The sequence below is a fragment of the Harpegnathos saltator genome, unplaced genomic scaffold (assembly GCF_003227715.2).
Source record: "Harpegnathos saltator strain DR-91 unplaced genomic scaffold, Hsal_v8.6 scaffold9, whole genome shotgun sequence".
NCBI lineage: Eukaryota > Metazoa > Arthropoda > Insecta > Hymenoptera > Formicidae > Harpegnathos > Harpegnathos saltator.
Window position 1 is genome coordinate 335,001 of NW_020230717.1, and position 17,433 is coordinate 352,433.

The following is a 17,433-nucleotide window of genomic DNA, read 5'->3' on the forward strand; positions in this document are numbered from 1 at the left end:
ATAGATAAGTTCCGGGGATCCGAAAACAGCCGGCGATCGGAATTGTGTGCCCCGATTACGCCGGAGATTTTTGTTAATATTTGTTAAATTGTATATATACATATATATTTATATATACAGCGGAAAGTTTTATAGTGTCGTTGTAACCTCTAAATTTTATATATATAGTCGGGGGTTTTTTTTATATTTCCAAATTTTATAGTGTGCGCACGCGCGTTGATAATTTATTGTATTGTAACATTCTATAACGACGTGTTGATGCCACTTCCATCGTGTGTGTGTACGCGTAATCGACGCAGAAATCAACTCGAACGTACCTTTGCGTATCTGCAACTGCCTTTTACCCGCTAATCTCGAGGAGAGCGCAAGAACAATTTGCGCTCTCCTGCGACCGTAACTTTCTCACGCTTTCATCGCGGGTGCGATGGTCTCGTCAGTTAGCTTAGAACATGTCGGCTCGACCTGTTTTTAGTGGATGGGTTTTAAAGATTAGGCGTATATATTAGAGGGGAAATTGAGGAGAGGACGAGCGAGAGGGAGTCGTGGAAAAAAAAGATTACAATATAGAGAGTATATATTATAAATATATAAATATATATATTATATATTTATGCGTGACTCTTGCAAGAAGGTGTCGTGTCGAAGTTTTTCTCATCTCGTTTTTTCGTTTGTCCCTTTGCACGAGGGACCACCAGTCAATATATATCAATTATTCTTGTAAGTTTATCGCGTGACTCTTACAAAGAGAAACCGATCATCGCGAAGGAAACAGTTAGAAAGACAAAGAGAGGGACAGAGAGAGAGAGAAATAGAGAAAGAAAGAAAGAAAAGGAGAGACAGGGAACGGATGTTTAATTTACGAGGCTTAAAAAGCAGACTGTACTATCGGAATATATATATATTATATATATATATATATATATAGATTTTAATATATATATTAAAGTAAAAAAGTATATATATATACATACACATCTATATATATATATTAAAGAAAAGAATCATAGTTTATTATCGCAATTAAATTACCCACGGATGTACACGTATACAGAGAGCGAGCGAGAGAGAGAGAGAGAGAGAGAGAGAGAAAGAAAGAGAGAGAAAGAGAAAGAGAGATACACACATATATAAAAAAAATGGTACATATTATATATATATACCTATTATTGCGATTATCATTATTATTATATTATTATTATTATTATATATTATATATATATAAACAGAAGTTATATCGATTATATTTTAGCGCTAGTTGATAATACCTATTATATATAACATCGTTGCAGTTTCGAGACGATGCGTCAGAAAACGAGGGCAAAAAAAACAAAGTAAAATGAAAAGTAATAAGTTAGGAGAGGAGGATCGACGATCGTTGAGGATCGATAGACTCACACACTCACACGTACACACAAACACGAACGTACAGAAAGAGAGTAAACTCTGTCGATCGCTCGAGCTCCGGAATTTTTGTAAATTGTAATTAAATGCGAACGCGTTGAATTAACGTGTGCTCTTCGTGAGGGATTCGATGTTTTAACGCGCAAGCAGTCCCCGGTTCGGTGCCTTTTTAAACGACATAAAATAACAACAATGTTGAAAAAAAAAGAGAGAAAGAGGGAGATGTAACGGCGCGAGAGAAGACCAAAAGAAAGAAAGACAGACAGAGAAAGGGAGACGGAGGAGAGGGATAGAGAGGGAGAGAGAGAGAGAGAGAGAGAGAGAGAGAGAGAGAGAGAGAGAGAGAGAGAGAGAGAGAGAGAGAGAGAGAGAGAGAGAGACAAAGATTAATAGAGCAAGAGAGGCGGACGAAAGGAAGAAGATAAGTAAATAAAATAATAATAAATTTTGTTATCGCGCGCGCGCGTCCCTTTCCCTTCGTCGAAGGGACGGATAGACGATCGCATTCTCAGTGCCAAATATAAGGAGGAGAGACTTGCCCTCCGAGAGGGTGAAATAATGAAGAAAAAAAAAGAAAAAAGAAACTTGAGAAGAATTGAGAGAAAGAGGAGGAAAGCAGGGGGAAGGGTGAGATTGTGAAAGGAAGAGAGAGAGAGAGAGAGAGAGAGAGAGAGAGAGAGAGAGAGAGAGAGAGAGGGAGGGCGAAAATTTTATAGGCAATTTTTCTAGAGCTGACGAGTCTTTTCTGACGCTGGGTAGACTTAGTATATTTTATATGCACTGATTGTTCGACTATGACTATCGATAATAAAAAGAACGGTGTTCAATAGATTGTAAATCCAGAGGGTCCTTAAGTGTCTCGCCGATCACCGAATCACTCATATACACGGTGTTCCAAGAGAACGGTGCGTCGCTGCGGTGACCGTTCAACTCGGGAGTCCTGCGACCCTCCGGACAACCGTTGTGCAGTCGCAGGACTCTCGGAGGGCTTTCGAATTTCCGAGTTCCCGGGAGGGAGGAATTCGCCCTCGCGCGGGCAAGTCGAACTCGCCAGTTTTCTCTGTCGACCTCTCGCGGAACATCTTGTATATCTTGAATTGGCTTCTCGAGATCCGCGAGAACGGCGGGATTTCGGTCGTCGAGGAGGTAAGGACTGGAAGAGGGGGAGGGTAGTTTGGGGGAAGCGAAAGTAGCAACGAGCGAGCGCCCTCGCGCATCTCGAGCAAGTCGATCGCATCCAACGTACAAGTAATTAACGCATTAAGATATCGAGGTGGTGACGATGATTGAAAGGGAGCGAATGAGAGTGAGAGTGAAAGTGAGAAAAATTGAAGCACGAAAATGTGTTTTGCCGTCAAACGCGACAACTCGACGGGACAAGTGCGACAAGTATACGTCCGGGGAGAGAAGAAGAGATGGAAAGAAAGATCGCGGAGTACGTTCTCCGCACGTTTTCGTCCGTTTCGCGAGAAACGGACGGCCGACGAATGATTCTCCCCGCGACGATCGTGCCGACAATTTCGCATTTTTCTCTAATCCCGTTTCGACTCGAGAGAAAGGTAACTACCAATGCCACTAACACTCCGTAGTGATCGTGTGTAGTAGTTAATCGTTGTTCTGTTTATTTTTTTTTCCTTTTTCTCTTTTTTTTAGCTCCATCTTTATTACGTTATTGTTGCGTTATAGTAGTTGCGCATGTGGAACCGCCGGTCTCGCCGATTTAGCGGAGGAAAACGGAAGAAACAAGGAGCAACAACGCGCTTCGTATTCTCTCGGACCGCGGGTGTCCTTCTTCATCTTCTTCTGTACGTCGATCCCTCGGCGGAAGATGTAACCGGTCATGTTGGATCGCGTTTAATCGCGTCGACAACATAACCGAGACGAAGGAACTTTTCAACAGTAGACGCAGCGATACATTTTCGCGTCTCTCTCGCGGTCCGGGAAGAAATAGTCTTCAATCACTAACGCGACGATCAAGTGCCATAAACGAACACGGCAGCCCGCAACTGTCACGACGTTCATCTCACTCGGCGAGACCCGAGCGCGGCTTTCACGTGCGGCCACCCGTCATTGGTGTCACACCCCACAAACACGATAGCCTGTATCTCGATTTGTATCGTATATCTGTATATTTTATTTGTACGTTCCCGACATTGTGTGTCGGATACCGAGAAAGAGAGAGAGAGAGAGAGAGAGGAAGAGCGAGAGACCCCGCACTCGTCACGAAGCACACCGTTACTCTTAGCCAAAAATTACTTTTATTTAGTTTCGTTTCAGCGCGCACACACAATCTCGTCTCGTCGGCCGCCGTCGCCGTCGTCGAAATCACGAACGGCGACCTGTGCGACCGGATTCTCCTTCGGCAAATTCATTTTCCTCCCGCGGGACGTCGTCGATTTTCGTCGTGCATTGCGAACGTCGACACTCAGAGAAGACGAGTCGCCATCAGGAGTTGATTCGCTATGTATCGTCGAGAGTCCGGACTGAGTCTCACGGGTCGAAAGCGTCATCTCTTCTGTGCAAGGGGGGTGGGGGTTGAGGGGTTTCTCTTGTTTATCATCCTGAACGAAGGATTATGTCGGTGAAAAGTCGCAGCCGCCGAGGAGACGATCCTTTAGACGTTAAGTTTCCCTCGCCGCGGTTCGCTCTCGACTAGCCATCGACTCGATCCTGGCGTTCCTCGGGGCGAGGATCCTCCTCGCGAGATCCTCCTTTCTCGTCCCGGAGAATTCAGGATCGTCGTCTGAGACGAGCCCATCGCGACGCGGGCCCAGCGATTATTATTATTTTTTACGGATCTTTGTTTTGCATGTTGCGCATTGTTGTTTTATTTTCTTTTTCTCCTCGAGGGAGAGCAAAAGAAATTGTGGAGAATAAGAAAACGATAAATATATATATTATGTATATGTGCATATGGTTTTTTTTCCGTTGCATTTACATCGCCGCAGAATTTTTCGTATGTGTTCCTCCTTTCTTCTTCGTCTCGTTTCGACTGCCGAATTTTCGTTTTTCTTTTTAATTCGATAGCGAATCTTGTAGATATGTATTTAGTACGATGTTGTACTACACACACGCACACACACACGCGCACACACACACACACGCACACACACACACACACATATATATATACACGCATGTAATTTACGAGAGAGCGATATCACGATATCACGAGACACAATTTAGCACGCCGGTTGACTCGTCGACCGAGTCGAATTCCCCTTTACGTTTCACACCGATCGTTTTGCATCCCTCAGTTCTTTTGCGCCTCACGTGTAAGCCACAGCGACATCTCTTTATCGCATTTTATATTTGCGTTGTAGCGTGTGTCGCACGGTTCTTCCGTATAATTTCATCTTGAGCCGTAATCATTCGAACGTAGTTTTAATTTTAGTTTCAGATCGATTACATGTGTCCGCTTTTACAAGCAAGTAGCGAAGTATTTAGGTCATCACTTTGCATGCGTCAACTTTTCTGGTTTTTTTTTTGTTCCTTTTGTTTAAATATAAAAATGCAGAGACCGTACGAGCCACGGACGAAGGAATTTGCACGCGCCCGCGTCAAAGGTGCAAAATCACCGTCGCGTGGCCCTCCGCTCTTTTACAGCTTGCGCGATCGTCGAGTCTCGTCCTACTTTATCAGTTTCTTCTTCGCAACAATCATTCGGATATACGAGCGCAGAGCCCACGCGAATAGCGACGAACGTGAACGACATCATCGTCACGGGTGTAAAGCCGCTGCGCCGCGCAGTCTCTGCATTCCTACATTTTTTAGATTCCGATTACTGAGCCTCGTTTTATTTATCGTTCTGATTATTTTGTTTAATTTGATAAAAGCGCAGAGGCCAACCGAGGACGAAGGAATACTATCGTCAGAGACACAAAATTACACCGTCGGCACCGCCTCTGCGCTTTTATATTTTTTACACTTGGCTGCACGGAGAAAAATATTCTACTGCTAAGGAAAGCGACTCGTTTTCCTCCTCTTAAGCAATGGATTTCTTCTCAACAAGAAATTTCCCTGACCATAGTCCTCAAGTACTCACATTGCAAATTTAAAAAGCTCTCGTTATCGTGTATTAAAAAAAAAAAAAGAAAAAAGAATAAGTCTCTTTCGAAGAACACCGCGAAACTTGTAGATTTGACGAAACAACAGAAGCAAATTTGATTGACTTGTAGATTTGGGAAAACATTTTCTCGTCCGAAGGCAATATATATTTTCCTGCGTGTAGCCTCCTTGTACCTTACTGTGCTCCTTGCAATGAAGCACCAATCAAGCGCTTAATCGCGAGAACAACTCACTAACGAGAATATTTCCGCAGAGTTCACGGCGAGCAAGAGCAATGAGAGCAGCGAGACCTGGAAGGACAAGACTCGCGGGGTCGGGCTGAACCACCCGTCGGGCTCATCGCCGGCCGCGACGTCGATGGACACGTCGTCGTCGTCGACCTCCTCGTCCACGTCGTCGTCGTCGTCGGCGGCGCGAGCGTCAGCCTCGTTAACACCAGCAACCGCAAGCGCGACGCCGACGACGACGACGAGCTCGTCGGCGGCGGCGATCCCGACGACGACGACGTCGAACGCAGGTGGCGGCGCGGCCACCCGCAGCTCCTCGGCGTCGCCGGCCTCCCGGGCGCAGACCAACACCACGAGCAGCAACACGCCGATGTCGGCGCCGAGCGGCCGCCAAGCGCCCAAGCGTCGCATGCGACGTCGAGCCACCTCGCAGTCCCAAGACCCGGCCGAGCAACTGACGGAGATGTCGGTGCGCGGTCTGAACCTCTTCCGCTACGCGTCTATCAACGAGGGTGTCTACCAGTGCACCGAGTGTGCCAAGCTCGACATTCAGAAGACCTTCAAGAACAAGTACAGCTTCCAACGGCACGCGTTCCTCTACCATGAGGGCCACCAGCGCAAGGTCTTCCCCTGTCCGGTCTGCAGCAAGGAATTCTCGCGGCCCGACAAGATGAAGAACCACATGAAGACCGTGCACGACTGCTTCATGCCTAAGGACTGCGTCGTGCCCTTCGGCTTCTTTCTATCTTAGCGGGCGGCGCGAGGGCGGGGTGGGCTGCCGACCGGTCCGGCGGCGGTACAGAGGAACGCGAGGAAGATCGCGCACGCGGTCGCCCGGGCGACCGGCGCCGCGCCGTCCAGGACGAGCGCGACCGCTCTCAGGCGCGGGAGCCGCTCCTGAGCGCCGGCGTACGCGACAGCGACGGTCGGAGGAGGAGGAGGAGGCCACAGAGTAGTACATGATGGCCGAGAGATCTGATCAGAGAGACGGACAGCGATCCGCGTGAAGAGGGCCGAGCTTGGAGGAATACTGTGTTAGAATCTGTTAGAATAAGTAGAACCCGAGGATCCGCCGACGCGCGTTTTCGATGAGAGAGAGAGACCGTGGGAGGGGTCGGGCAGGGGACATCGGTGAGAAGGAGTCAGTGTTGAAGGGAAAAACGGAAAATACGTTGTATAAAAATTAGCGTAACGGTAGATTAGGACTCGACGTTAGAGCGTTGACAATGGCGTGTGACGGACGCTTATTCGGTGCGAATCCGGTCGATACGGCGTGTAGGTGATATCACATCCGTCGAACACGCGGATCGCTGTCCCTGTTGACTGAAGCGCGGAGCTTCAGCGGGCGGAAATCCGCCGTCGTCGCTGTCGAGAATCGCGTTCTCTCTAATACGTAAGGCGTGTGTCATCCCACGCCGAAGGACAAATGGCCGCGGACCAATCGCATAGCCCATCTCACCCCCGCGATTATGATGCCGATGATGATGATTACGATTATGATGATTATGATGATGATGATCACGATGACAATGATGTTAACGACGACGGATGATGAGACAATCGATGATGATTCCGAGATGCTCGCCGTGTTCCTCGGTGAAGACGACGAGGAGCTAAGCTTCCTGGTTCTAAGCGGAAGGAGGCGCAAGATCGCTCCCTGAAGAGAGAAAGAGAGAGAGAGAGAGAGAGAGAGAGAGAGAGAGAGAGGAGAGAGAGAAGGCTCGAGCGAGCGGAAGAGCGAGCTCAAGAGGGGAGTTGCGAGGAGGAGCAGGGACACGGACGATGATGCGCGATGGACGCTGGAGAATAAGGAGGCGCGAGTTCTTGATGGACGCAGTTTCCGGACCCCCTCCACCTTCCACACTCCTGTGTACATTAGTATTATATGATCCTTGAACTGTGCAATAACGAGCTCGACCTTCGCTCGCTCGCTCGCTCGTCGATTCGTAGCGTAGTCCTTGGTGTAGAACGCGCGGAAAGAACGTGGTGCACGTGGACAGCAGCCGACCGGTCAGGTGCTGAAGTCGAACGCGAGTTAGCTGTACCTTGGCAGAGAGGAAGAAAGAGGATCAGTGGCCGTTTCTTCGCCGTTCAGTTATAAAAGTCTCTCCGGGAGTTTGCGAATCCAGAAATCTCTCGTTGGTAACGAAATCTCAAGCACCTCGAAACTTGATCGCGTATTGTGCTCTTTGGCAAGCGCTGGGGGGATCAATCGGCTGCAATAGCTCGTCACAATCATACGACTGCAAGAATTGTAGGACTTGTATAATGAGCGGAAGAATCGACACTGTCACTCGTTCTCTGAGGCGCGGTATTTCGCCGTTTGCCAGATTCAATCGAGACGCACACGGATATGTGATCATCCAAATATTTTAAGAGATAGAGAAACCAATTACAGCGCGACCGAGACCGAGTCTCGGGGCGAAGGTGAGGAAGAATGACGTACCAGCGAAATCATGATGTGAAAACAGACAAAGAAATAAGGGAAAATCAGTACACATCCACCGCGTGCACCGCGAAGCGAGATCGTGCTTCTCGTACCCTGAAGAGGTCATCGAAGCATCCAGCCAGAAATCGCTATCGCGAGCAGCGTTCAAAGAACGAGGACCGTTTTTCCTCGACGAAAATATACTCAAATCGGATTCAGAATGCTCATTGATATTCGTACCGCTGCGTAGAATTAGAGAGAGGCGCGTTTCCCCCTCCCTGGGAGAAACGAGCTCGGCGGCTGTCTTCAGGGCGTGTCGAGAATCCGCGACGAACTAGCAAGGTCTTTCCGCCGGGGAACGGCAAAGAGTGAAGTAAACGATTCCAATTCGATCTTACGTTGACTCCCGGCCGCGACGTTTCACGAACGGCTGTCTCTTCTAAAGAGAAGTTTCGATTCGAGCTTGCTCTTTCTCCCTCTTTCTCTCTCTCTCTCTCTCTCTCTCTCTCTCTCGCAGTGCGATTTATCTTCTTTCCAATTTGGACACTTTGGCGCTGTAACGTTACGATCAATCGTATTTATCTCGTCGAGCTACATTTCTCCACAGTTCAAGTTCATTTCTCAATACGCGCGGACACACTTGTGTTCGTCGAAGGACATATCGCACGAGGGTCAGATAGATGAAGCGAACGAAAGAAATAAGAGGGGAGATACGGGATGTGTCGTGAAACGAGAGAGCCGAGAGCTAATACTTCAAATATATATATATATATATATAATACGCGAAAGAAAAGAACATGAAAGAAAAAAAGATACACAAGGAAGACAGATTGTATATTTATTACAGAGGTATATCTAGAGCGTGGATTACGCGGACAACGGAGAAGAGATAAAGAGTGGGAGAGAGAAAGAGAGAAAAGCAGCCTCGGCGTATAAGATAGATTTCTTCTCCTTCCTCCCCCGAGTTTCTTCCTGTTTTTTTCTTTTGATCTCTTCCGGAGGAGTGTATCATAGGCGCATTGATTATTAATTATTACTAGTTACTTGCTATTATCGTTTACTCTCGCACTTGCTATATTAATTACAAGCCGCATTATTTTTATTGTCACACACACTGTTACTATATATTACAACTATTATTATTTTTATTATAATTATTATCACATCGGTTCGATAAGGATTATTAACTTTTAGCTCTGGACCAGCAAGGAAAAATTGCTTATTATTGCACTAATTATTATTATTATTATATTATGTTTAGATATGTATAAGTAATTAAACGCACAGGCGCACGCGCACGTAGGTCAGAAGAAGAAGTTCTAATGGATGTGTGTGTACCGATTAAACGGTGCGCGGATGTGTGCGTGACGGATCTTTATCCGCGAGGATCCGAGCAAAGAGACGTCGACGGCATTGTCGACCATTGTCGACGTCGAAAGAATGCGAGAGAATGCATGAGTGAGTGAGAGAAGAAAAGAAGTGAGCATGCAGGATGGCATCATCAATCAACTTCTTAAGTACGAGGGCGCAGCTTCTGCTGCACTCGGGAACCGTGCTTGTATGTCCTTGTCAATTCTCTGCGAAGACAAAGTCGATCCAGAGCGTAAGAGAGAGAGAGAGAGGGGGGGGGAGAGAGAGAGAGAAGGAGAATAAAACAGCTTTCGAGGGAGAACAGAGAACCGAAAGCAGTATTTTGGTCTTCCGCATTGACGTTTATTCGTACGTGTGTGATTTGTGTGTGTATGTAATTTGCGTGGGTGTGTATGTATGAGAGAGAAAGAAGGATAGAGGGAGGGTGAAAACGAAAAATAAAATATCAGTGAATACGAGAATCGTGTGAGAGTAGAGACACAGAGAGAAAGAGAGAAGGGGAGAGTTATTTAACTGAAAAAAAAAATATATATATATATAGAAAGAGACACAAAAAAGAGATATATCATACGAGAGGGAACGTGCGCGTGCTTGTGATATCTTCCTCCGCAGGAGTTCGAGGTCGCGAGATATCAAAGCTGCCACTTTGATAGCCTCTATTTATACACGGTCCATGTAGTCATGTAAAAATCACGCTTCGAATATTATGTACGTCAATTAATCAGTCAATTAATTACACATCAATTAAATTGATTACAAATTTATTATTCATACGTTAATTCACGATGCGAGAATGCAAGAAATCCGATTTCCGTTTTTGCACTGAAAAATGCTCTCAAAAATTTCTCATTTCAGACGAACACGTTCGTTAATTCATGTCCAAATCTCAAAGCACAAAACATATCTCCGTAGATGATTTTTAACTCTTTGCGGTTCAGGATGCTCCCAAAGTTGTTTATTCCCTAATGATGAAACGTGTTGAAAAATATTATCTCCTCGATGTATGCGAAGATTTATTTGTAAGAATTTCACTCGTCATCATCCTTAAGGCGGAAATAATCAGACCAACGATTCGGCAAAAAATGATTAAATATACAACATAATATATGATTTTGTAAATTATAATAACGGAATAACAACAAAATTCATGCACAATCATCTTTTCCCGGACAGCAGAGATGCTCCGACTAACGTCTCGAGACGACAAAGGGTTTAAATCATCTGGAAAAAAGAGAATTACTTCAGCAATATGAGATATCGTAAATTCTATATGGGATATCGTAAATCTTTCAGACAATAGTCAATGTCGTCAATTAACATTATTAACGGTTGGTAAGCGACTAATTGATATCTCGATGCGAGGTCCTAAGAACAGCACGTTTTATAATGCTACATTTAAGAACGTCGCGTTTCCTCTCCACGTTCCAAGATATCGCGGTTCAGCGAACTTATTTCTTTAGTTTACAGTTTAGTTCCATATGATGATTAATATTATTATTATTATTATTATTATTATTGCGTTATTATATATCTGCTATTTTTTTTTATTTTTTTTTTTTTTGACACGGTTCAAGTTAACGTTCATTATTTGATTTTCCAATTTTATCTGTAATAGCGAGTATATATATTTATACATATATATATACACACACACACACACAAATACTAGTAGCGCGCGAGGTGCGTTTAGGCTTTAAAGAAAACGCGTGAAATAGCAAAATGCGGTTATTATTATTATTATTATTATTATTATATTATATTATTATATTCACAATGCAGATATTTTATTTAAGCGTTAAATAGTACATATATTATATATATATGTATAGAGAAAGAAAGAGAGAGAGAGAGAGAGAGAGAGAGCGAGAGTGTGAGAATGAGAGTGAAAAAGAGAGAATGTGTAAACGGTAATTATATCGTCCCTCTTCCATCTTCCCGGAATTATTTAGAGGCAAACAGACGATTGAGCGTTGTACAAATTTCTGCCGCAGATCAAAGCTTGTATTTGACCGATCGCTTAATTTATACAAATCAATCTAGCCTTGCGGTGACGAGGTGGCGAAATAAATGCATCTCGATACGATAATACGAAAAAGAAAAGCAATCACGTAGCAATTCACGATCTGTTTTCAAAGTTTCGTCCATTATCAGCTTATCACTTCGTCGCTAAATCGACCATTCCCGATTTAACAATAGTGTTTTGCAATAGCGGGAAGAGGAAGTGTGTGATTGCGCGGGTCTTCAGAATGGGTCTACACGAGCACACACGTTGCGCGAATGAAGAAAAAATCTATTATATTATATATATATATTATATATGGAAATATATTATATTACGTTATATTATATTGGGCGTCCGGAAAGCACCCTCCGTGGCGCGTTTGTACGTTTATATGTATATATAAATATTTATATATATGTATCTGTCATACGCGCATATACATATATATACATATGCATTGGAGAACAATAAAGGAGAAAGCAAGCTGCACGTTCGCACACGCATCGTTGTCGCATATCGGACATATCGCTCTGTCCCGCGATTAATGTAATTGTACGGGTGTACCTATATAATTTCTGGTGCCTGGTGGCAAGGAGACGATAATACACACACGCATATACATACATACATACATACATACATACACACACACACACACACACACACACACACACAATCTAATAATCCGATGATGATTATTATTATTTTTATTTGTTTTTATCTAATTGTAGTTTCTTTGTAACTCTTTGTGATATACATTGCAATAGTCTAGCGAGTCTGTCTCTTCTATCAACCTCTTCACTGCGAATATGAATATAATTTATATACATATTATATTTACATATTTTCTCAGTGTCGAAAAAGAGTGATGGATATTTACAAGCTGGCTAAGAGTGCCCGTGACGTGGGCGTTCTAGCCTGAGGAGAATCCATTTCAATTGAGATTTGCTGCGTAACCGCAGCGACTCTGACAGCATCGATCGAGTCGACTGGGCCGAGAGCTGTACCGGCGATAAAAGTGCATCTTGGCATCTGCGACTATAATTGCATAGCGCAGTAATTATAGTCAGGATCATTTGGTAGTGTAGGCGCTACTACAGTGCCGGCGATGATAACTTTGCGCGCTTACACCATCGCTCTCTCGTCAGAGCAGCCAAGTAGTCTGACTGACGTTGAAGATGACATAATTTATGTAATGACACAAAGATGTAATTTAACAAGATCGGCTATTTTTTCTCTCGATCCAGACTGCAATATTTTCTGCCAACCGCTCTCCCTCCGTGCGCACTAGCCGAACACGTCATGTTTCTTCCTTCCTCACCTGTCGATTTCCGTCGATGCGCGATCGGTCGACTTCATGATAGCGATCGGCCGGGGCGCAGCGCGGTCTAACGAGCGGTCTACCTTTTTCTCATGTTGCATGTGCGATCGGCAGATCAGCTGCCGAACCTGCCGAGCGAAATCACCTTCGAGATCTGCAGCTCGTCGTCGCCGTCGTCGCCCGCGGCAACCTCCTCGGCGGCCTCAGCGACGTGCGTCACCGAGGACACCTTCAACGCCGAAGACACCGGCGGCACTTTCATCAAAGCTGAGAGGGTGGTCAGCGGCGTCCACTTCTTGACGGATCGCGAGGAGGACCGAACCGAGCACCTTCTACTGCCCAAGACGGAGGCTGGTGAAGGCGAGCCGGAGGTCAGGAAGCAGGTTGGTCGCTCCCGACACGATTTTCCAATCCCGAGCAAGGTTTGATGATCGACAATCGGAGATTGTGATTCGTGGATCGTCCCGCGGAACGAAAAGGTCGAGGATTCTTGATACTCTCTGAATGCCCTCGATCGGGGAGATCTCACTCGAGAAGCAGGCTGACGGTCGAGTCCCTCCAAGTGGCTCGGTAACTCTTCCACTGAAAAGCCAAAGATCCAACTGTAGATTCAGGTGTCTGTAAATTTTGAGTGTCTCGCGTGAGTTTCAAGTTTCAAGTTAAGAATGTTAATGAGAGTCTCGAACACTCTCGCTCTCTTGTCGCGACTTCGAGTAGCGTCATCTTGACTATCGGCTCTTTCCCCCTCGTCTCGCGAGCGAGGGGGAAAGAGCCCGAGAAACTCCGAGAGTGCTCGAATCGTTTGAAAAGTAACACGCGGCGGGAGGTGGGAGAGAAAGAGTGACAGGAGATATGAGGAAAAAAAACACCAATAAACGTTATTTTCCAAGCTGCTGGAATACCTCATTCAAAACGACGGTTCCGTAGTCTGCAAGTGGTGCGGCGAGGTGCTACCGTCGCGAACCCGTTGGTACAGGCACAAGTACAAGTTGCACGTGTCCACCCAGGTGGCCCAGCCGGCGCCGTTGTTCAAGTGCCACAGCTGCAACGCGTACTTCAAGTCGCGGAAGGGCTACATCGGACACCTGAGCTCACGGCACTCCGACAACGAGAACGATGAGAACCGCGAGGAACCCGCCAACAAGAAGCCTCGGAAGGCCTCGGACGTAAGTGCTTTCTCTCAGCTGGAAATGAGATCATCAGGAAACACCGGACGAACAAGAATGAACATACGTCTAGACTTGTTTCATAAAGTCTCTCTCTCTCTCTCTCTCTCTCTCGCGAGAACCGACATTCGATCAACTATTTACTTGTTCTCTCTCACAAGTCCGATCTCAAGTCTTCAAAGTGTCAAGTTGACACCCTTCCCCGAAAATCCCCGAATGTCGCCCCGGATTATCCCGAAAGTATTCGCCCCATATCGACGCGCTGAAGTCTGATTCTTCCCCTAACAGAGCGATGCGCGTTTCAGATCGGCAAGGGCCCGGACTGGGAGCAGCAGAGGGAGAAGGAGGAGAAGCTGGTGGCGGATATAATCGACCGGGTGAAGAGGGAGTGCGAGGCGCAGGGCGAGACGGTGACGAGGCGCGGCTACTCCAGGAGATCGACGATCATGAACAGCTAAGGCCGAGCCTGCTGCATCTGCGACCACGAGAGGCAATCATATCATCGTCGGGCGAGGCCCTCCTCGTGATCTCCCGAAGGGATCCGCACGAAAACAATCGACGCTCGACACCTCCGCGGCCCCGCCGCCGAAACACGCTCTCTCTCCCCTCTCCCCGACTTCTTTTTCTTACAAAGTATACATGTGTATGTATATATATATATATATATACATATGTGTATGTGTGTATATATCGAACTTTATTTTCGAGAAACGTAGAGAAACGGCATAGCGGTTCCTTTCAGTATAATACGGATAATCGCGGGGCGGAGGAGGAGGAGAGGACAAGGGCCGCCGGCAGGGGTCGAACGTCTTCGGCGTTCGCGAAGAACACGTTCCTGATAATCGAACGAGAAGCGTCGTTCGGGTGATGTAAAGAATACGGGACACGGCTGCGTATATTTTTTCCCGGCCAGCTGTGGCCAACGCGAGAAGAAGAGCGACGTCGTCGGGAGACACACGTCGGCATTCCCGCGGATCGTTGTAAATAAAGGAGCGCTTTCCTTCGTTGCGTATCGGCGAACGTCGCGAGGGACTCTCGATCTCGGCGAGCCGGCGATCGCGGATCATCGTTTCACAATTGCTCACTCATCTCGTTTACTCGCTTGATTTCTCTGAGTTCGCACTTGGCGTCCTCGTGTTTTTTCTTTTTTTTTTTAATTTCGCGAAATCCGGTTGAGTTCCTGAAACAAGGCAAGGGCGAGAGAAACGACGACGACGACGATGGTGCAGCCGTGGTGGCCAACGAGTGAAATCAAAAGAAAACAACAAAAAAACAAAAATAATCGAACGAGACAAACTGACGCGCGATCAAAGTTAGAGGTAATCGGGATCCCCCGCGTGATTGACGAGGGGATCCTCGCGTGTTTCGAGTTATCTTCCATATAGAAGAGGCGAGCCTCTTGACGCCGTATTTTAGAGCTTAGAGCTCTAGAGAATTTACCGGTGATAGTGATAAGCGATATCAAAGTACACATTCGTAAGTCGTAGATAAAGTTGAGAGCTGGCAGGGGTCGCGCGATCGAGAGTCCGCTGCGCGGGTCGCATCGTCGTGACGGATGAAGAACGAAGGTCTTTCCTCCAGGAAGTGAGAAAGAAGGAAAAAAGAAAATGAGTGAATGAATGAATGAATGGATGAATGAGTGAGTAAATGAATTAATGAACGAATGGGTGAATGAATGAAAGAGAGAATCCAGTGCCAAATGTATATCTTCCCAGGCGCACGGCGATCGTTTGCTCAACAAGTGCGACCGTACTGTACCGATCTTACGTTTTTGCTAATTCTCGCGACGTGTCCGGAGCCGCCGATTCCGCGCGCTCACGAAGCTGAGAGAGCCACGCGCGAGTGGCTGTACGTCCCGCCATTTGTTCGTGTCCTCGCGAGAGGTGCGAGATTGTCAATCGCCCGCGAGAGCCAATAGAGCCGACTAGTCCGAGCAATCCGATCAGTTTTTGTATGTCATGAGAGAGATCGATGGGGACGAGCCGACGAGCGACCTCGGTCGACATCCACCGGCCTGTTCTCCCTCGTGCTCTCTTCCGTCTCTCCAATTGACGTCGACGTCACACGTGCGATACTCTCACGCAGGATACTTTGGACTCTGTATACGTTGCGCGTGATACGCCACACGCGGTGACTAGTGACTAGCACGGAGCAGCCGCGAGGAATCTTATCGAGATTATACGGGTACCGACAATTAATTATATTTCCTTAATCACGCGCTCTCTTTCTCTCGATCACGCCGCAAGTATACTGAGTATCAGTATGTGTGTGTGTGTGTGTGTGTGTGTATGTATGTGGGACACGTCCCTTTCCGGGAGCGCGCGGAAGGCGCGGACACGCGCGCTATCGCACTCGGATAATTAGATCGACACGATTATTAGTGTCGCTAGCGGAACAATAGATAGATAGATAGATAGATAGATAGACGAATATATGTGTGCGTGCGTCTAATCGCGAAAACACACCCCCGTGGCAAAAGGAAGAGGAATGAACTGGTGGAAATGATGCCAAATTTCTCGACTGTCTGTGTATCGCGCAGCGATTTCTTCGATAAAAACTCGTGAAGATTCTTTTATTGTTATAGCGTGTCTTGCAATTTACATTCTTCACGGGCTTTTGAGTCTTCACAAGCCTTCTCGATTTTCTGACGAATGGGAGGATCGAGTCGACGACGAGATGCGAGTCTCGCGACTGCCGTGAGGCCGATGCTTCGATTTTTACAGAACGTTATTTTTACTTGTTCTTCCTGCGCCGTCTCCGTTCGTTTCTGCTTCCTCGCACTTGAGATCATCTCCGTCGGGTGTGTGCGTGCTTTTCGCGATTGAGCGCATGTGATACCTACGAATAAGTATGACATAATGCCCGTCAGGCCAGACACGGCCGGGCGGCTACGTTATACGCGTATTAATCTTGCTAAAATATTCCAAGAAAGTCTGTCCATTTTTTCGAATGTCTCGAAAGTATTTTAATCTCTATTAAAACGTCGCGCGCGCTGTAGGATCGGTGCAACGCCAGAAGAATAATCATGCGCGCGTTAACACCGCGAGTTTCTCGCGCCACAAGTTCATGTGTTACACTAGGAGTGTCCCTCGTAAATTCTGACCATGCTCCAAGGATTTTACATACACACACACACACACACACACACACACACACGATACATGTACTATTATACCCTAAGTTTGGTGCTAACGGGACACGCTGAAGAGAAACACATAAGCACACACATATTCCTCCACACACATTACAGTATTTTTCCGCGCACATCCATACACATACACACACATACACCACAGTACACACAGTGCGATTCCTTATGCGCGTAGGGACGCATCAATCGACGCGTTGAGCCGCGAACGCGGCAGCGAAGTCTCTTCTGACCTTGCGGATATTACGCGCGATCGTGTACAGATGGATGCGAATGCGGATGCAAGTGCTCGTGCACGTTT

At 46.5% G+C, this 17,433-nt stretch overlaps 1 protein-coding gene across 8 annotated transcripts in view; it reads left to right on the top strand.

The window, feature by feature from the left end:
- Nucleotides 1-15,141, top strand: part of ttk (zinc finger and BTB domain-containing protein ttk) — a 56,913-nt gene extending 41,772 nt beyond the window's left edge. For 4 of the 8 annotated variants that reach the window (XM_025307545.1, XM_025307546.1, XM_025307543.1 and 1 more), the window contains exon 5: nt 5,723-6,661. In XM_025307545.1, the coding sequence (XP_025163330.1) occupies nt 5,723-6,447 (725 nt within the window). In that variant the 3' untranslated portion in view covers nt 6,448-6,661. Of the gene's footprint in view, nt 792-5,722; nt 6,662-12,932; nt 13,202-13,708; nt 13,985-14,289 lie in introns of those variants that run through there. The other 4 variants (XR_003114320.1, XM_025307547.1, XM_025307548.1 and 1 more) reach the window with 4 other exon arrangements.
- The last annotated feature ends 2,292 nt before the right edge of the window (nt 15,142-17,433 follow it).